Source organism: Falco cherrug, chromosome 5 (genome assembly GCF_023634085.1).
Source record: "Falco cherrug isolate bFalChe1 chromosome 5, bFalChe1.pri, whole genome shotgun sequence".
Classification (NCBI taxonomy): domain Eukaryota; kingdom Metazoa; phylum Chordata; class Aves; order Falconiformes; family Falconidae; genus Falco; species Falco cherrug.
The window spans coordinates 25602963-25623655 of NC_073701.1; the positions used below are offsets into that span (position 1 = coordinate 25602963).

The 20693-nt window shown below is 47.4% G+C and overlaps 1 protein-coding gene across 3 annotated transcripts; it reads right to left on the reverse strand.

Moving 5' to 3' along the window:
- Positions 1 to 573: 573 nt before the first annotated feature.
- On the reverse strand, positions 574 to 19195 carry SINHCAF (SIN3-HDAC complex associated factor). Of its 3 annotated transcripts, XM_055712163.1 has the most exons (8): positions 16028 to 16786; positions 15047 to 15126; positions 12859 to 12923; positions 8717 to 8864; positions 6577 to 6676; positions 5465 to 5591; positions 3878 to 4028; positions 574 to 3025 (listed from the first exon to the last, which is right to left on the reverse strand). In XM_055712163.1, the coding sequence occupies exons 4-8, from the start codon at positions 8842 to 8844 to the stop codon at positions 2863 to 2865; spliced, it is 669 nt and encodes a 222-aa protein (XP_055568138.1). In that variant the 5' UTR covers positions 8845 to 8864; positions 12859 to 12923; positions 15047 to 15126; positions 16028 to 16786; the 3' UTR covers positions 574 to 2862. The 3 variants fall into 3 exon arrangements, with proteins under 3 accessions (XP_055568138.1, XP_027663476.1, XP_005440915.1); XM_027807675.2 differs by lacking the exons at positions 15047 to 15126; positions 16028 to 16786 and adding an exon at positions 19057 to 19152; XM_005440858.4 differs by lacking the exons at positions 12859 to 12923; positions 15047 to 15126; positions 16028 to 16786 and adding an exon at positions 19057 to 19195.
- Between the last annotated feature and the right edge of the window lie 1498 nt (positions 19196 to 20693).

A 20693-nucleotide genomic window follows, 5' to 3' on the forward strand; every position in this document is an offset into this window, starting at 1 on the left:
TCAAAACATTCTCTTGCAACAAGCCATCATGCTTAAGGTTCCAATGTTCTCCCCATTATCAGGGAATAGCTTCATCTTTAAACTCAGTTACTCACTGCCATCTCCTGCCAGAGACCTTGCTCACACACCAGCCTGCTGGAGCTTATCCAGCTGAATACATCTGTTGTGGGAACACTCCAGGCTTCAGCTTCAGGACAGGAGCACTGGTCTCTTCCACTGACTCTGGAAAAGGATGTTTCCAAATGCCATCAGCACCAACCTTTTAATGCTGTTGCTTCAGCTGGCCTTTGCTGAATGCCGGTGAGCTAGACAGGGAGCAAGCCCCTGGGGAACACCAAGATGTCAGCACCACCCATTCCCAGTAAAGGAATGCCTGACATAGGCAGTGCCAAGGGAAACCTCTGTGATTCTGCCCCCAGACAGCGGTCTATCATACTAAACACCATCTCCTTCCCTTGCTCTGCTCTTCCTTACAAGTTAGAGAATTATCTCATCGCAAAAAAAAGTCTTGTTCAAATAGAAACATGGGTTGCCCGGGCCAGTTCAAACACTAATTAGCAGAACAGAGCTGAATACAGGAGAAGTTGTTTATTTTCTAAATAAGTCTAAATTTATTCATTACCCTAGTAAAAAAAAAGTTTGGATTACAAGTGTCTGAACAGTATAAAAGTACAAAACAGGTTCCATAGATTTCTAATACATTAATACAAAGTGCATGACTACATACAGTTCATTTTGCATTACTACTGGGAATGGAAGAGGTGGGATGGAGTAGAGGAAGCAGTTGGCGGTTGAAACCTAGCAATAAATAAATAAATACAGAAGAGATGATCCGTATCAGAGCACATCCTACCACCAATACTGCAGCCTTATACAGAATTAATGATGCTGAAAACAAAAATTCAAATGAAAGCAGGTGTCTGCAAAAACAGCTAGGACTCTTGCTCAAGCCCTTATTAGACACGACCAACCTAATTAAGCTGGTATACAAGCAAGTAGCCATTATATCTACGATTGGACTCTATGATCTTAAAAGGTCTTTTCCAACCTAAATTATTTTAAGATTCTGTTTGGTTGCAGATGAAAACAAGGTAGGCAGCTTTGTCTTCAGAATCTCAGAGAGTTTAGGAAAAGCAAAATAAGACCAATGAAAGCTGTAAGGCTGTGATAAGTCAAAGCCCTGTTTCCCCTGATGTTCTTTCTCTCCAGAGGTTGGCTTACCCAATGGAAGGAGAGGGGGGAGGAAAGGCAAAGAAAATAAAAAGTGTTCAGGGTAGAGGCTCCTCTTAAAACCTGCATATCTTTTCCCACCTATATTTTCATTTGCTAAGCATTCCCATTTCAGGAAGCGAGACTACATAGAAATCCAGTCCTAACCCCTACCCACCACAGTATTATGCCAACTCTCACAAAAAGGAAAGCTTGTAGCAATCCATTGTAGAATATCCCATAAGAGTATCAGTAAGAAAAATCCTCCCCACCCCCAAAACCAGAAACAAACACACAAAAAAAAGCAGAATTCCCAACTTAGACAAGTTAAGCCTTCATAACAGGAACGTGAAGCAATTGGGAGCTAAAACTGCAGCACACTCTTCCAGGAAGCTGCCTCCACCCTATAGGCAAAGTGGAGTTTGAAGGAGTGTCACAATGGTTTGCACACGAGTTTGTCTAGGAATCCAAAATGCTACCTTTTGATCACGTATGCAAACAGAGCTGCCTCAATTCCGTACAGCACCATTCTTAATAGAATTTTTCATATTCAGTATTCACAAAAGCATTGATCTGGTGGTCATTTAAACAAACAAAAAACACAAAACCCGAACACAGAGAAGCACTGCAGGGGAAGGGTTTCAAAATGGCAATTGTGAATCCAGACCCCAGGCTGCAATCCGATTATGTCCCTGGACCAGAGCCTGATTTCTTAGCAAGGGGTTTGGATCTATGTCAGGTCCAAAACCAGCATAAAGTCTGGTCTGTGGTCACATTTCAGCTGCACTGGGCCAACAGGTAGCAGTTACCCAAGTTCTGGCCATCATCTACACCTAACTTGGGTATCAAGATGTTTTCTTGGTCCATCTCTGATCACCAGTCAATTACTACATGAAGCCCAGGGTATCTGCTGCTGGGTTAAAACAAAAGTAGCTTCCCATTTTGCTATGTTCAATTCTTAGGTAAATCTTCCTCCTTAGCTAAGGAGGAGAGCTCTCCCACCCCTTCTGAAAAGCACTTTATGTTGGGGGGCTTCTTGGATAACTAGCACTTGTAGTAGAGCTGTCTGCAGTCTACCAGTCTGTGTCACATAGGAGGGATGAAATATCTGTCTTTGTTATGTCAGTAGTATAGGGTGAGATCTCCACACCTTTAAAAAATATATATTTATATAACTAGAGAGGTGACTTAAAACTTTTCTATGTATTAGTTCATCTTATTGACTCATACATGTCTAAGAACGAAATATTTTCTTGGGGACTTAAAGGAAGTTACCAACCAACTTTAAAAAAAAAATGCCTTACAACCACTGCTTCTTTCAATACAGAAACATGAACTACATATACTTTCATATACAAACCCCCAGCCTCATGGTCACTTGTGAAGCAAGTGGGGTGGGGGGAGATTAGACAACCTTGCAGCAGCATTCAGCTTTGCTAAGTGTTCCATAGCATCTTAAATATTATGTACAGTCTTTCTGAAAGGATACAAACTGGCTTCAGAGTTTGTGGAATTGTAGCAGTAAAACCCAAAACAGTTCTAGGGAATAGTCTTTTGGCAGCATAGCAGGTGTCCAAAGTGAACAGTCACTTTTCTAGTATTTTTCCAGAGAATAAGAGGATCTGTATAACCTTCTTCAGCTGTCCGAGGAAGTCACCACTCCTCTTGGGTGGAGATTGCTGGAGACTGTGATCCTTCTTGTTCTGGCTTTTCAGCGGCAGACTTTTTATTGCTACAGCAAGGTTTGAAGAGATGAGTGTCTATGAGGACTTCCCCAAAACGCCCTTTGTAAATAATTCCACAGCAGACCTTTTGCCTGGAAGAAATGGCAGAAAAGAGACAGATAGTTTGTGTGGTTAGAATATACAGAAATGCAAAAAAAAAAAAAAAAAAAAAATCAGTTTGACCCAAGACACCACCTCCAGCTCAGAGGTTAGGAAGGAGAAGTCTGCTCAGAAACAGAAAACAAGTCTGTGTATAATCTACAACACCACTTTGGAAAAAAACACAAAACCAAAAAAACCAAACCTAAGCCTCCCATTTTGCTTCCCAGAGAAGTTTCAGACACACGACTATCTGGGCTGAACTAACTTTGACTACAATGCACTTGCAAACACTATTGGAGAGGAGGCAGCAGTCACAACAATTTCAATATAGCAATTGGCTAAACGAGGGGTTACTGTGTCACAACAGGCCATAACAGAGAACAAGCTTGTCAGCTCCCAGAAAATCTTGTGGTTTTCCTCCCACTCCAGTTTTTTTTTTTTTTTTTTTAATGACTACCATCACAGGTCAATCAAATCAAATGCTACCTTTTGCTGGCAAGCTGAGCACACAGTTGTACTTGGTAACACATCATATCTACAGAGCACATTTTTTAAGACAAGATAATGACAGTCAGGAATATTGTATTACTCTCAAAACCACAAAAAATATTTTCCAGCAACTGTATTAGTATTTAGGGAACTGGAGGGAGATAGAGGAAAATGTCTTAAAACACACATTTCTTTCTAAAGACAGACAGATATTGTCTAATACTCTGTGACTTAAAGTATACCCTTAAAACAAATTAAGTTCAGCAGTAGCAAATTCCTGAAGAAGCAGAATCAAGTACTGTTTATGTGAAGTGAATTGCTATCTGCAGAGTGCATGTTCTGTTGCTTTTTACCTTTTCCAATATGTGAGATCTAAAAAGGAGAAAACTGGTGTTCTGCTGGACCCAGCACTCATCTCTGTGTCAGAGCCATCATCAGACTGGTTACTGTAACAGGGCGACTGAGCTGGGGAGGCACTCGAAGTGGTGCTGTGGGCATCAGAATCTGTAGGGGAAAGAAAAAAATGCAAGAATCAGAACATGCATCCAACGACTTACCCTCTTCCTGACTTGTAAAAGGTTGCACACAGATTGGGACCAGAGACACAGACTTTTTTTTTAATTAACAAGAAAAACCATATGTAACCAGAACTAACAATTACAACCTATTCTTCACTTGTCCCTGCTGATTTCTATAGAGAGATTATCTGTCAGCACTTGGGAGACAAAACTCGGAACTGGACAGGGTCCTTATACACAAGGGACTGGAAAGAGGTTCAGGATCAGGCTTCAGCTCCTAGCTCTCAAACACAGCTTATGCAGGCCACGCTTCAGACAAGATCCTAGTCCCTCTCTGGAATCACTGGAAGATCCTTGAAGATGATGGGGATCTCTGCCTCAGACTTAGTACTTTCTCTCTCTCACAGTAAATCTCCTTTCCTACCCATTCAGTTAAAGTCTTGCAAAGCTCTTCTCATGACTGCAATAGGTTAGGCAGTATTGAGCTTTTGCTGGATTGAGACTATGAACTATGTACTTTGTGCAGACACACACGTTAACAGAAGGTCTGCTCACCTACCTTCCAGTTACAGTCTCTAGCACCTACAGTAACACAATTAGGTTAACTACAGCACAATGAATGAGGCGATACAAGCCCTTTGGGTCATGGCCTTTACTGATTCTTTGGAGAGCTCTTCCTTCAGAAGGCCAGGTAGGATAATTGAAAGAAACCGAAGACCAAGTCAGCAACAGTTAAGAAGCTGGAAGGTTTGCTTTAGAGGAAAAGCCTAAAGTACTGACATATATTTAGAGTTAACTGGCAGATGGCATTGTAAGAAAGTTATGAATCCAAATCTATTTGAAGAGTCTAAGTGCTGGCGGAAAGAAATCACTGAGACCAGCAGAGAAAGGTGTAAGGAAACTATACAGAGGAAACATGGCAGGAATTTAAAGGGGTGTGTGTGTGTGGAATCTAGGTTAAATAAAAAGCCTGGGTTGAAAACATGTATAGAAGAAAAAGATAATGGCATCAACAGAACGGTGCTTCTTGGGGAAGGAGAGCTGAAAGTGGCCATAGTGAGTTACTGACAGCAGGGGGAAACCTCTTCCAACTTCTATTTCACCGAGGGTCTTGCCCAAGAAGTCCTTTCTAGACACATGTAATTTAAACACTGGACATAACCTACAGTTGTCTACTTTCAAATCAGGCTCCCCCTCCCTGCTTCCCCACTTCTGATGACCCACCCCCTGGCACACAAGCTCATCCTCCTCACGCCACCCTCTCCCCAAGCTCTTGGAGAATGAAAGGCTGTGAAAACAGGGAGCACCCAAATGCGTGAGTGTACAACTGAACCTAGCTGGTGATTCAGCTTGGCCAGTTAACAGTAAGTTATGTTAGGGGAGTCCAAAGTTTATTGCCAACAACTCTTCGGGTCCACTTACTGTGCCGTTTGAATTCCTTTTGCAGTTTGCTGATTTGATTGCTCTTTATTCTGCTTCCAGACAGAGTTTTCATTTTCTTTGGTTTCAGTGTTGTTTTAAGACTGGGTCCAGCCCGGGCATCTACCACCTAGAACACAGAAAATGGGTCCATTAATACTTCTGCATCATGCCCAGATACTGCCCTAGTCAAGGTACCTGTACTGACTCAGCTGAAGGTGATCAAAATCAATTTAGTTAAACCATGGCAATTCTGTGCACTGACACTCATGTTTCATTTAAATCTGGTTTATAAGAAGCTAAGCCTGTAGGAAAACAGTAAACTAGTTTAAAATCCACATTCAGGTCAACTTTTGCCTTCTTCCCATTTCTGACAAATTCCATTTAGTAGACAACAGTTGTTTAAGCAAATACAGTTTCAGTTAAGAGTGTCTGCCAAACATTTGCCCTGGAATTTTTATTTTTTAAAAAATCATTAGTTTAACTTCTGAATAAAGCTAGTGGTAGTCATAACCATAGCTCTGGCTCCCATTACTGTCAAGGCTTCCTGAATAAAGATTATAAAATATGCAAAGAATTCTGATCATCTTTCCAGCCCTAGGCCCAAACTGAATTAGATGTATCAAAACAGAATATATGAGTGAGAATAGCTGCAAGATATTAGTTATTGTAATTATCTGACTAAACGACACTGATTTATGTGTTGCCTGAGCAAGTCACCTTGCTTGTTCAAACTACTTTAAAAAAAAACAACCAAACAAAAAAACCCCAGCGTGACCAATTCTGGATAGAGGCCAAATATGAAATGTTTTGAGTGTCATAAGAGACTTTTGGAAAGTTATGAGCTTGTGAAAACAAGGAATTACAAGGTAAGTTAGTCTGTGACTCCATCCCAGGCTTGCATAATCACCATTTGCATGTAAGCCAAACGAAGACAGCTAAGAGCCATGTAAGAGGAAATACTCCAAAAAGGATTTAGAGATGCTGAGGGTGAGAAGGGAGAGTGTGGGGAAAATAGCAAGCCCCAAATCCTTGTCGGCACCTCTCCTATGTAGCAGGATGGACTAAGGCAGAAACAAGTTAGTTTTGGGGTGAAGGAGAAATAAATTACTAACATGATTCCAGTTTTTTTTGGATCCTGCTGGCAATTTTTTCCATCTTTTCACCAACAGGACACAGGCATTGCAAATATCTCCTGAGCGGGCCTCATGGAGCCTGGTAAAAACAAAAGCAAAAATCACTTGACCACAATTAGTAAAAGCACCACCCACCCCCCCACACTTGATAACAGCAAGAAACATAACAATTGATGGAAAAGAAGGGTTCTCAAATTCTGTTTTTCAGGCTTTACAATTCATCTGGGGTGCTCAAACATTGCCATTTAAAGACCAGGACTCACTATCAGAAAGCACTCTTCCTCATAGAAATAAAAGGTGTTGCAATCAGCTGCCAGAGGAGCACGAAAAAGTTCCTGTCACCTTCAGTTGGGTTTTTTCAAAAAAACCAACAGCCCTGCTCCCCCAAACAAACAAGAAAAAACCCTCACCACACTGCTCCAGTGGGTTGGTTGGTGTGGCTGGAAAAGGAAAGGAGGAGGAATAATCATATTCCTTGAACGTACATTTGGGAACAGACCTCACAGATCTGACAAAAGCTTATTCAGCTCTCAACTTTCTCACAGAGCTTCAAGGATGAGTAACAAATACCAGCTAACACTCCCGCGTAAGCGTAGGGTAAGGTTTCAGAAGCAGCAGTCACTGGAATGACAACAATACTTTCTCCCTGTAACAAGCTTTCTTCAGAAATTATCTCTACTGCTAACCCATGCTAAGAGAAACATAAAGGGGATACACTGCAGAATTTTTCAGCTATTTAAATGGGAAGACTCTAAAGCATTTATAGACGAACGGGGCAGGCTCAGATAAGCCCTTATTTGCTCAGTGTTAAGATTGCATTTTTACCTTGGCAAACATATTTCAGATAGCACAAGACCTTGTGTAAAGCAAGCTTCTTTACTGTAGTTATCAACAACAAGAAGCAAAGGGTCTTCACACAATCTTTCCACTGTCAAGGACAGTGGCCAAGAAATAGAAGGAAAACTGTCAGCACCAGATTTATGTACAAAAATCCATGGTAAATACTAAGAACTACAAAGCTGCACATGAAAGGAGTGTTTCTAGAAAAAGGGGGGGAGAGAGGGAAATATTTCTAAACATTGCAAAGATTTGCACATCTAAAGTTAAGTGCAGTTATTGATTGCTACAACAGTAGCACTACTGATATGTATATGTAGTTTTTAATACAACGCATGAGAGTTCCACTTGGGCCTATGATTTTCACGAGAGGTAGTCCAACAAGACTGGAAAGAAAAAGCAGAAAATATGTATCAACAATGCAGCCTTTTCCCAGGGAAATGATTTCATGGAAAGCTGCAGCATAAATGGAGAAATTCATATTGCTTCAGAAAAAAAAAAATCAAAATAAACAAAAGTAAAAATTAATGACAAACTATCAAGAAGAATTTGCTCCTGACAATTCGGGGACACAAATTTATACAGAACTTCAAAGTTCTTAGAATGTATTTCAAAAAAGTTAGAAGGGTCACAGCAGCTGGCACAAGAAATCACTGGTATTTATAGTTTTGTTTACCAATGTTTTCAAGTAACATTATGTGCAACATTACCCAATTAGAAAATGAATTACTGGATGCTCGCTTTCCATCAGAATGGAAATGAGAAGTTTTAATGACATTGCTATGCCCTATTTGAACAAAGGGACCAATACCTGAAATAGGGTACTTTGCATAAACTCTGCTGGAACTGTTTAACATTTACTCATCAAGCTTTGTCTAACATTCCCGTATCTTCAGAGACACAGAACACCTCCATGGACCTGTGCTGTTTACCATCTGGTATGGTAAGGAACAAGTGCAAAACGCAGAATCTGAGAGGGATCTAAACCCCTGCACATGCTGCGAGGTGGGAGAGGCATGAGCCTGACCCTTCACTACACCAGCTCTCCACTGGCAGCAACAGCAGATCGGTAACCAAATGGTACTGTACACAGCTACAGAGGATCCAGTTCCTCCTGGCCTGGCCAGGAAAGTTGTGAGGAAGCTGAAGCCAGCCTTCCCCTGCCACGCACCTCTGCTAACCCAGTATTTCAGTCTTTCAGAGCAAGAGGGACAGCACATTAGGTTTGTGGCTTGGAGATCCAACACTATGACCACAAAGTTGACTAAAGAAAGAATCTTACCCGAAACAGTTCTGGAAATCCTTTTCGTAACGTTTGCTGTCAGTGAAACGAGAACTGGAAGACTTAGCTCTGCAAATACAGCAGCCCTCTATACTCCGATACATCTTCGGTTTGTGAAAGCCAAACATCTTTTCCTCCCAGCTGTAGCCTGTGAAAACAAGCAGGAATGGGTATTACTTACCACTGTTAGATACTGAAAGAAAAACCTGGGAACTTCACTGAGCAAACCACAAGTAAATTATAATTCAGGATGGCAAACAGCGAGATTAGGCCACAGCTTTATCCTGCATTGCCTCGGAAGAACAGATGCACCTAGAATGCAGTTGCTTATTAAAAAGGAAAGAAAAAGTAATTAGCAACGGCTGGACTATTAAGTAATACCAAGCAGGACTCATGACAAGCCCATTTACTGCCCTATTCTGCTCTAAGGGCACATCTACAAGAGCACAACCCAGAGATGCGAATGCAGCCGACTTGGCTAGCGAAAGCCCTGCATCTGTGGCAGAACAGGCTGCAGGACGGGCTGTGAGCTATCTGTGATGTGAACTACCGCATCATCATCACCGGCATCTGTTGGAAACAGCCCTGCCAAACTTTGCTGAAAGTGAGTAGGAGTCATTTTAAATGAGCTGCAGTCATACCTCTAGGCTGTAGGGCAGACATACCTGAAAAGCCACTCTAAAAACAGCAGGGTGGAGCCTCACCCAGCCCTCAGTGGCCATGTCTGCACTGCAGGACCCAGCAGGCTTCTCGGTTCTCAGGCCTGGGTGAGTATCCCAGCTCCATGTCAGCACAGGCTCAGTTCTTACCCTCCCACCTTCCCCACCCTGCTTTCCATGGGAAGGAAACCCAGCCAGAAAAGGGGCTGGGGAGCAGGACCCTGGGGCGCATTTCAGCACACACCTACCACACATCCCAGCCACCGTCAATGATGCCGGAGCGAGAGGTACTCCGTTTACAGTGTTTCTTCTTAACCACCAGCTTTGCAAAGTCAGCGCCGGCTCAGAAAGCCAAAGCCATGCTGCTCTTAGAGGTCCTGCCTGCCCTTTTCAGTGCACCTGGGCTGCGATCTGCTATCAGAGCAGGTAACGTACAGCGGAGGTGTTTTCCAGGCAGAAACTTCTGAAGTTTCTGTGGATTTACTACAGCCACCATGACAAAGACCCCTCCAAGACATGATGTCCCCACCACCAATCAGTTCTCCCCAGCCACCAGTTACTCCCCAGTGCAGACTCCTGTCAGGCACAATCTGACACGGGATGAGAAGCTGTCAGAACAGAGCTCCCACAATGCTTCAAAAACCCAAACCAACGACTGAGCAAAGCTGGTGCTTTCCTGGCGCTGAGCCTGGACGCACAGCAAGTCTTAACAGGCCATGCTGCATCTGTCTCGTAACACAGGCAGGGACCGTTCCAAGACGCTCTCTTTAAACAGACCGTGGTGCAAGGTTTGCCTCAGTCACCTGCTGCAGGGAGCGAGCGGCCACCTCCACTGCCTTTCACACACTAACTGCTCAGAGGGGACAGGCCACCGGCTGCAGGAAGCTCCATCAGAACAGCTTCCCACTGCTGAGAGAGAACTTCTGGTTTTATAAAGTTTAAATTAGATGGAGCCACACAAACAACAAGATTTCCCCTGCTTCCCTTAACAAGAGGTCAAGTCATTATATTCTTGTAGAAGCTAAAAGAAAAATACCTCTCCTCCCCACAAGTATTTCTGAAAGGCCCAGTAGCGCAGGCAGGACAGGACTTTCAGGAGCGCAGCATTTCCATCACTTGTGGGCAAGTCTGGTGAGAGGGAGCTCCCCAGCCACTTCTCAGTCCCAGGGACTGCCGAGTTCCAGCAGCCCAGCTTGGGTTTACTGGTGAATGTACGTGGCATAGGGATCCGTCCCCAAATCTCCCACTTGCAGGAAGGTAAGGAATGCAATTCTAATATCCTCCAAAGGACAGAGAAAGAAATCTTCGGTCTACAGCAACAAGGCTTGCCACATCGTTAACAGCAACATAACAATTTGAAAAGTAGGTTCAAGTGAGGTCGAAAACATGCTTCCAAAAAAACAGCCATTCCTAGCACTGCACTTACCTTACTGACAGAGACTGGATGTGAGAGAAAAAGATCCCGCACATTTTTGTGGAACCACAGCAAAAGCTACTGAACCACCCAGGCCTAGTCACAGTCCTCCACACCAGTAAAAATACAGCCCCCTACCCCAGAGGGGGAGATGAGAGCATGCAGCACTGCCAAATAAACACACAAGGTTCCCAGGCTCCTAAGTACAACAGAAAAGCAAAAATTGTACCTAATACTGTTGGTTAATACTTACACGAACCCATATCCAGCTGAAAGCATACATGTTTACATTTCAGTTTAGCATATTATGATACAAGACCACTTGGCTCCTTTCAATTACTACGGCACAAACGTGCAGAAAGACACAAGTCAACTCTCAAAAAAAAGCCTGTTTTGATCAAACCCCTTGCAGAGCTTGTTGATGGCAAGGGACCTGCACAAGCTGAATGCTAAGGACGTTCTCCAGGCTTAGGAGAGAGATGGAGGGGGTAGGTCTTTCCTTCCCTCCTGTCCTAACTCATGCTATTTGCCACAGGCTTGAAGTGCTGTATTCCTTTCTTCTTTGTGCACATTTGCAGCAAAAGGAGCTCACCTAGGGCTAGGTTTTTCAAAGGATGACGTGCAAATATCCAGCAGAGTCACCCCAAATGCTGCCAGGCTGCTTAGGAGGTTCACTGCTCCCTCTATTAGCACAGCATTGGCCTGGAAGCCAGAAGCAGCCGTAGTAAGTAAAAGAAGGTATCTAACTAGTGACCTGCTGCATGGGCTTGCTGAGGAATGGTTAGACTCAGAACTGTTCTCTGCTTCTGCTTGGATATGTTTTCAGAGGCATGTAGCAAACGAATGCACAGCCAAATCAGGTTAGCATCCCTGGACTGTTAAGACAAACAACAAGAGTGTCTAGGCAAACACTTATGAGTAGGTATTTTGTTTCTTCACATCAGATATGCTTCTTCAATAGATAGTCTCTTGAGGACACTATGTTTAACAAGCCCCTGGAGATCCAACAGCACGTTCATCTGGGAACTTTCAACTACCAAACAGCAATTTTGGGTTTTGTTTGACTATTCCAATGTTACATCTGTGATCTGGTGCTTTTCTTTATAAGCCAAAGACTAACTGCAGGCACAAGGTTCATCAGTGCTGTAAAACTTAAGCAGCCAGAACATCCTGACTGTTACAGGGCAAGACACAGTGCTGTTATCAACAGTGTGATTTACTTTCTAACCCGGTGTCTTCCAGAAACACAGACACTACTGAGATGCTCTTTGTCACCAGCTGGTATTTATACCACAATAGAACAAGATGCATGTTTTACAATTAATGTTCTGGCAAAGACTGGCATCAGGCGCATATATTCTGAAAATATTTTGTTTTGCATCATTGCTGCCATTCTCACAGGAGCAGCCTTTCAACACCATCTTTCAATAGAAGGGAAACTAGTGCCATCTGTTTCCCACTTGATGAATGGTCAGCAACAGTATTACCATATATCATGCCTGAATGGGGAAGAGCTAGTAGCAAAACCACAAGTAAAACATTTCTCTGACAACTGCATTGAAGTGCAGTTATAAATGGAAGATGTCAATCCAGTTACACATTTAATCCCGAACAGTTGCTGTTGGACCATTATACACTAAATATTCTGTCAGCTGAAGAGCTTAATAGCTAACGTGTACTTAGAAGTACATATGACTTGCCCTTTAAAAGGTTTAACTCAAAAGCTTTGCAATTTAGATCTCAAATTAGACTGCCAACTACCGTAACACCTGAATCTTAGCCATGAAAGTTTAACCATGTGGAATTTGGGACAGAAAAAAAAAAGATGGCAGGTAGGAATGGAATAACTTCCATAGAAATTAAAAAGCATTACACAAGATAACTGTACCATATTTAAGCATGTTAGTAGTGTTATTTAAGCATGTGATTTGCCAACTTAAAGCATGCAATTAAAATATATGACATCTTTTAAATCAGCAGTTGCACGGAAGTGAAAGGGACAGCCCACCAGCAAAGAAACAGAAATTCTAGTGGAGCAGATTTGTCATTCTGCAGAAATGGAGACTTACCTGCAGTAGGAGGAGAGCAGTATTCCAAATCAGGAAAAAAGTGGTCCTCCTCCTCCCTGGTCTCCCTGCCAAAGGAGAAGTTGCTATTCCCTCAAGTTCTGCTTTGAACAATTTTAGCAACTTGGACAGACTCAGAAAAGACCGCAGGAAAAAGCTCTCTCCGACTCTGCCCTCTCACTTTTGGATAAGTAGTATCAAATACAGAGACTTGTCTTGCAAAAAAATTCAGAGTTCAGCAGAGAATAGTAAAGTAGGTGAGGAATAAAAAACCCACACCCCACACACGCCACTTATTACATTTGTGAAAGGCTCGTACAAAGCAGCATGCATCATATGTCTGAATACTTTCGTTACCTGTCAGGACTAGAATTTGGTGCTTGGTGTCTTTGCAAAATTTAACTTGATGATCTAAATTAAAAGGAGGTATTGCTTCAGATGCTCATTAAGTTTTCAAGTTAGGGAAGAGCTTCTGAACTCTTTCAGATTTTCAAATCAGAAAAGCTGAGCCACTTTGCTTTTCCAGATTCCTTCTGCATTCTTTCTGATCACCCAAGAAGAATGAAACCCCTTTATAATAGAAAGGGAGGAATTCCTAGAAGGCAGGCACGTCTCCTTTTGTAACACAATTATCAGGCCAGTTGGAAGGAACATGCTCACCTGCTTCTTGCAAAGCTGAAAGACAAACATTCCTTGGAGTGAGGGGAGAACAGAGGGATGCCAGTCCAACTACTCAGTACCTTCATCTTCCCACCTCCTCACTCTGACCCTGGATCATTCACCCTTTGTGCAATCCAAAACTGCCAGTACATTGTCAGACAGGAGAACCTCTGCAAATAATTTCATTGCCTCTTCTGTGTACAAAAGAGCCTTGGCACAGCCTCTCTGAAGCTGGGCTACAAAAAAATACATTCTAGCCTGCATATGTCGATGCAGCCGGTTCCTGTCAGTAAAAATCTCACAATGTTCATCTCTACAGAATTTCATTGGAACTAAGAAACATAGCCAAAATACTACATTTTTTTTCTTTTAAAGGAAAAGAAACAGATACCTTAATAAAGAAGGAATATACATACTCTGGCTTTTACATCTGCAAGTGCATACACCCAGGCACAAGCACACACATGAAAAATACTTCCAGAGCTGTCTATGGCGCCAGAAGCGGAGTTGCTTGACTTGCTAATAAATTCTTGGGCCTGTCCCTCTGCTGAAATGAACTGCAATACTTCTACTGAAAATCAGCTGTAGGACAGAGAATTGTACATGAACAGAGGAACTGATCTGTATCAGAGACTCAATGTAAACCTACCTCCCCCCTGAGTTTATGCGCTGCAAAAAGAAAATTTGGAATATAAGTTAAAATACGGTTTTCTGGGGTCCAGTTTTAACACGCCCAGAGCCAGAATACTCCAAGGAAGTAAGAGACCAAGCTACTTGGGAGTCATTTGAAAATGCAACTTCAGTATCTGCAAAAACATTTTTTACACTGTCATCAGTCCTTATAGCTCAAAACAGAGCGACTAATTTTCAACAACTATAACCTTAGAATTGCACATACTTTACACTCTTCTGGTCCCCTATATCCTCAGATTTTCCTTTCACTTCCCTTCCTCTCTCCACCCAGAAGATCTTTACTTGGAGGAAAGCTCTATTTGGCCACTACAGCCCAGGCACATCTGAACGAAACAGCATCCTGTGGAGTTTTCAGTTGATGAGCAAAGCAAAACCATTAAAAGGTCAAAACTACATCTTCAGGAATTTTTCCTCTGCCAAAATAAGCAACTCACTCTTTTGCTGGTAGTCGTCTGCAGCTACCGTTGTGTGCTCAGTGCTGCAGTGAAATCTTAGCACACCACATGCAACTGGCAGCAACTATCAAGCATGTATCAAAAATAAAAATGGACATTTTTTCCTATGTTAGAGCTTCTACAGCATCCTGGCTGCATCGCAAGCTGTTTCCTGCAAAGTTTTCAGGAGCAGTCAAGTCACAAAGGAGCTTACTCACCTGCTGATCTTCAGTGGGAAATTAGTACCTAACCCATTTAGACAAGAGAAGTGAAAGGCTAAGCCACTTGGGTGTTCCTTCTAAACTGCCATGCGGTTAGTGCTCCAGAAGGGATAGGCCAAAGCATGAAAACAGTAATCAGCAAGATTTGCATGGGGGTGGGGGGGAATCCCAAACCTGTCCCACCTGCAGACATTCGATCTTGAAAGAGGAATTCTTCCCGCTGTATTGCATAACTAACACCACACTCAGTCTGATCAGGAGCCCTGCAAGGAAAACCTGGGATGTTTCAGAAGCAACTGCTGGAGTTCAGTCTGTGATGCTTATCTGAGTACAGTCCCTGCAGCTGTTATGATGCTGCTTGCAACCACCTGCTACTGAAAAAGCATCCCAAACACTTGAGATCATGAAACACTTCAGTTTTGGTTTGGTTTTTGGTGGGTTGTTTGGGGTTTTTTTTCTTGAAGAGGGTAACGTACCCGATGGGGACTTGAACAGAAGTAGTAATTATTTGGCAGAACAGCTGAAGTGACTTCATTAAAAAGGATGCATTTCCATATCCTTAAGTAATCCTACTGGTCATTTCACTTGGACTTTGGACTGAGCACGTTCTACAGAAATGCAGTCTTGAGTCATGAAATGGAGTCCCACCCATGCATTCTGCTTAACCACTCAGTTTTCAAGCCCCAGCTTACTAGCTGCATGCTACAAGGGGTACAAGTCTGAAGGAGAAGTTGGTTGTCAAGTAGGACTGTGTATGTCATTCATCTCATTATGAAAGTACAACGCAGCAGGTGTTAAGAATCAATGCAGAGCAGAGAGCTTGGTGACACAGAAAGAACTGTTCAGCATGAGTAAGAAACTGTCACAGTTTTAATGTTTACTTTTAATCTGTGTGAATTTATCAGCTCTTTTAACATCTTCTACTAAGAAGACAGTCATATTTTCTTTCTAAAGGAAAGACTGTAAATGTAGGCAATTGGCTTCTCTTTGAGAATCTCTGGGCTGGGAGAGAAGTGAGGAGGAATTTTTCCCAGAGGCTCTGGCACTCGATCCCACCTACTTTTCAGTGCAAGCTGGATGCTGCATGCCTGTGGGAAATCCCACAACTTGTTACTTGCTGATTCTCAACCACAGACTACAGATCCCAAGAAACCTGGAATTTACCTGGGTGCCAAATGAGTTCAGTGTCCACTGGCGTCAGCAGAAAGGCCTCCAGTTCACTGTCCGCTCTACATTGCGAAGTTCGTGCAATCTTTATTTTAAAAAGCTGTAAGCTACACCATGAATCTGGCTGGGTGCAGGCTGGGGAGAAGGGGGTTTCCACAGCACACGGCCGACAAACAGTCTCACCTTCGGGAGCAAGCACACAATAGTACAAGGGTTCGCTGGGGAACCATCACCCTCCTGGCTTGCCTTGTAAAAGCGTTAAACAGGTGTCTCCATGGTTCTCACCCTACCACCTTCCACTAGTGACAAATTAAAATTCAAAGTGAAAAGAAGAGAGCATGACAGCTAGGTTGTTGTGCTCAGGTACGTTACTCAGCCTTGACGACAAACGTTGACACCCTTGAAGTTCTGGCTCAGTTCAGGACACTGGGACTTCTCCTCTGCCCACCCAGTGGGGCGGCAGCCTCCAGCCCAGCCAAGGGACCCCTCCTCTCCCCACGCAGCCGCAGGCTGAGGGGGCAGCATCCAGCACCGGCTGCCACAGAACTACAGCACCAGGGCGCAGCTCCAAACCTGTTTGAGATTGTAAAGATTATTCAATGATGTGGGTCCAAAGCACTGCCGCCAGCAGGGACAAGGCTCGCAGGCCGCGCGGGGGCCGTTCCCACCAGGTGAGAGCCACCGGCGGAGCCGAGGGTGGCCCCGGGACAGGCAGGGCTCAGCCCAGAAAACAACAGGTCTGGCAGGTCCCTTTAAACCCCTTTAACCGCACGCATCCGGAGATGGGTGCGCAGAGGAGATGGCAAGTTTGATCTCATGAAAAGGCGAGCGGGACTGGGAGCATTCCCCTGGCGCAAAACTGCGAGTTTAGGAAGAACGGAACAGTGATCAAAGGCGCCCGACAAGATAACGAGCCCGGCCGCGCCGCCGGGACCGGCGCACTGCGGAGGGCGGGAGGCGGCGGCCGCTTTCTGCCGAGCACCGCGTGGCGCGGGGAAGCGCCAGCCCGGGCACGGCGGGGCGCCCCGCTCCGGCCCGGAGACAGGGGGCCTGGCGGGCGGAGGCGCGGCAGCGCCGGGAACAAAGACCCCCCCGGGGCGGACGACCTACTTTCGCGGACGGCCCCGCCGGTCAGGTGGAGCCACGGGAGCGCACACGCGGGCGGCCGCGGCCCCGGCCCCCGCCTCCCCGAGGCTGCCAAGCGTTCAACTTGCCGAAAAACGAATAAAATTAAAAATAAATTAAAGCAGCACAGGAAGGGGAAGGCGGCGCGCGGGGAGGAAAGCCCCGAGAGCGGAGCTGGGCGCTGCGAGGCGGACCCCGCGCTGCAAACGCCGCCCCACCACGCGGTCTCGGTGCAGCAGCCCCATCCGGCGGGGGGAGGAGGGGGGGGACGGACGGCAGGACGCGGGGGGCGAGCCGCTGCAGCCCCGCCGGGCACCCCGACCCTTGCCCCGGTAGGGTGACGGCCACTTTCCGCCGCCCCCCGCCCCGGTCCCGTCCCCCCCCGCCCCGCGCTGGTTCCTCATGGCTCGGCCCTGACGTAATTCAAACATGGCAACAGTTGCACTTCAAAGGGCCGTCGCAGACCTCCCAGCAACGCGGGCACGCCGCGGCGGGGGCGACACGGACCCCCGGGCCCCGCGGCAGCCCCGGGGCGGCCGGCGGGGCTCACCCGCCCCGCCCGCGCCCGCCAACGCCGTGCGCGCAGCGCGGTACCCCGGGGAGCGCGTGTGCATCCAAAGTTTCACCGACCCTTCCAAAGTCCTCCAAAACCAGCGGCCAGCCACCAAAACACACCGTCCCCCGCGGGACGAGTGCCACCCCACCGACGCCCCCCCCGGGCGGCCGAGTCACCCCCCCGGGCGGCCGAGCGCTCTCCCCCGGCGCGCCGGGGAGCCGCGGCGCCCGCAGCACATGCGAGCCCTTTGTTTTCCTGCAGCCGGGCGCTGCCTACGTGCCGCGCCGGGGGCACGGCGGCCGCCCCGCTCCGCGCCCCGCCGCGCAAGCCGCGAGTCGGAACTTGGTGGCGCCGGGCGCGGGCACACGCGGACCGGGACGGCAGCGACTTTCACTCGCGCCGCGCGAGCGGGCAGGACGCCATCGCCGCCCGCCGCACCGTCCCCACGCCGCGCACCGGGCCGGTGGCGGGGCGCCCGCCGAGCCGGGGGAAGGCCCCACGCCGCGACCCGTGCGACCGGCACCACGTGTCACGCCAGCCCACAGCCACGCGCTTCCCCCGGCTCGGGGCGTGCGCAACCCCCGACCCCTCCGCAAATACGAGCGGTGACTAAAAAATACAAACAACTGTGTGAGTGCCCCCCACACGCTCCGGGAGCCGCGGCGGGGCAGGGACGGCGGGCACACCGGCGTGCCCCCTCCCCTCCGCTAGCACCAGCTCGCGCGCGCCGGCGCTACAGGTGTGCGGTGCGGTGCGGTGCGCGCCGGGGCCGCACCTGCGCCACCCCCTGCGCACCGGGCGGGGGCCGCGTGGCGCGGCGGGGCAGCCGCGGCCCGGGAAGGGGGCCGTGCAGCCCCCCAGCTCCCCCAGCCCGGTCTCCCCAGTCCGCTCCGCAGCCGGGGACTGCTTTTGGAGTTAAATCGTCGCGAACCTTGCTGCGCTCCCTCCTCGCGACTTTAATCGTACTTTGCGGGGGGGTGTCAGAGCGCTCGGGATGGGTCCGCAACAATACGGGAGGTGTCTCTCCCCGCCAGCACCTCCTTGAAACTCCACTAATTGAGAAAAGGGGGAAAACGCCGCTCGCAAGAGCCATGCGTGTCAAACTGTTTCAGGCGGCAAAGTCTTTTTGCCGCTGCAACACTTAAGACAAGCTGCGGGATCAAGCGCGTGTTTAACAGAAGCCACCAACTGCTGGAAAAAAAAAAAAAAAAGCAACCGAACCAAACAACAAAACCCAAACAAATAAACAAAAAAATCTCCCCCAAACCGATTTAAACCTCCCGTTCCCTCTCAGCTGTACTTTTCTTTCCTCCCCCCTGAGCAGAAAGGGAAAGAAGTCACTCACCGCTCTACTGCGCCCACCAACAAACGTGCGGTGCGATTCGGTGCGCGGCGAAGTCCCGCCGCTGCGCGCCCTCCCCGTGCCTCCGCGCTCTGCCTGCCAGCACTGCCTGGCGCGCGAACCCGCGCGCGCGCGCACACACACACACACACACCCTCCGCCCCTCCCCTCGGCGCCCGGCGCTCTGCGCATGCGCCGTTCCCACGGCTCCATTCTCCTCAATCAAGCCCTCTCGCTTTGCGCGCCCCATTGTCCTTTTAAGGGAGAAAGGCCGCGCGGGAAGCCTGGGAGGAGGGAGGCGCTGCCCATTGTGACGACGGAGATGACTTCACGCACGCGGCCCGCTTCCCCGCCCCGCCCCCTGCCGGCGGTGGGCGGGGCCCGGCCCGGGCACCTGCCTCCCCGGCGGCAGGGGCGGGGTTACCGCGCTCGCCTTGCGCCGCGCCCGGCGCCCTGCAGCCCGCGGAACAAAACAAAACAAAGCGGAGCTGGCACCGGCGCAGCGCACGGCAGCGCGGAGCAAACCCGAGCGCGGAGCGGACGCTGCCCCTCTGCGCGTGGCGCAACGCGCCCCCACCGTGTTTACCGGCGCTGCCGCCCCCTCGCGCAAAGCGCGGCTGGGCTCCCACCGGGGACAGCGGCGCCGAACCTCGGTGCGCTGGCGGGCGGAGGGTCACGGCCTCCGCGAGCGAGAGGGAAAGATTTTTTGCTGGTCTTGGAAGGTGTTTTTTTCTTTCCCCCCATGCAGGGTTCAAAATTGTAAGGTGCTTAAAAAATCGTCAGTGGCTCGTACAGTTTTTCCTGCTGCGTCAGAACGTGTGACTTAAAGTGTCACATCATTGCAACCTTCGTTTCACACTCTTTATGCAATTTAGGAAGGGCTGCTCCACGAAACTGCGGGCAGGTTGTGTTGAAATAGTTTTCCTTTAAAAAGTGTGTCAGAAGGATTAGCATGTGATACATACACAGTAACGCTTGGGCACTTATGACTTAGCACCATGACAGCCTGTAACTACAGTAGGACTGCAAGCCGCTGCCTCCCAGGCTTATGCTCAAACCAAGCCCCAACACTGAATGCCTTCTTTCGACGTATTTAAAAGAGAAAAAGTTTCCCACAGAATCAACAACAGCTCGGGCAACAGTGTGCAGTCATTGTTTCATACTCCAAAATTCTAAAATAACTGGGATGAGTATTTCTGTAACAAATTATCCTGATAATGACCTTTTCAGTCTAACCCTAATTTAGGCACAAAGTCAGCAAGACACAGAGAACTCTTGCTGAAATGATCCTGTGGCTTCCAGCAGCAGCACTGGCCAGCCTTGGGGGATCTCCAGGCAGGCAGGACAGTCTACTTTTCCTTACCTTAGCACCTCACATCATCTCGACTGGCTTGTAAATGGCTGGTAATTCTGCACCATCTCCTTCCTCAGTGCTACAAAACTGGTCACATTGGGCAGGGGGATTTCTCACGAGGCAGGCCCCAGGCTGATCTGCGAGGTGACTGGGGTGCTGCCTTTGCTACCACTGCTTCCTTCCAGACACAGCTAAGCCAAATGACATCCAACTTGTGAGACACAACTGTAGCTAATGCTGAATAATTTCTCAAAACACATATAGAATTTTACTGGGTTTAACTAGT

Excerpts from the sequence above, each read along its gene's own strand:
- SINHCAF (XM_005440858.4), bottom strand. The coding sequence starts at position 8,844 with ATGTTTGGCTTTCACAAACCGAAGATGTATCGGAGTATAGAGGGCTGC. Across the intron at positions 5,592-6,576 it reads CCAAAAAAAACTGGAATCAT|GTGGTAGATGCCCGGGCTGG; the intron begins GTTAGTAATTTA and ends TCTGTGTTCTAG. Across the intron at positions 4,029-5,464 it reads AAAGGAATTCAAACGGCACA|ATTCTGATGCCCACAGCACC; the intron begins GTAAGTGGACCC and ends TTTCCCCTACAG.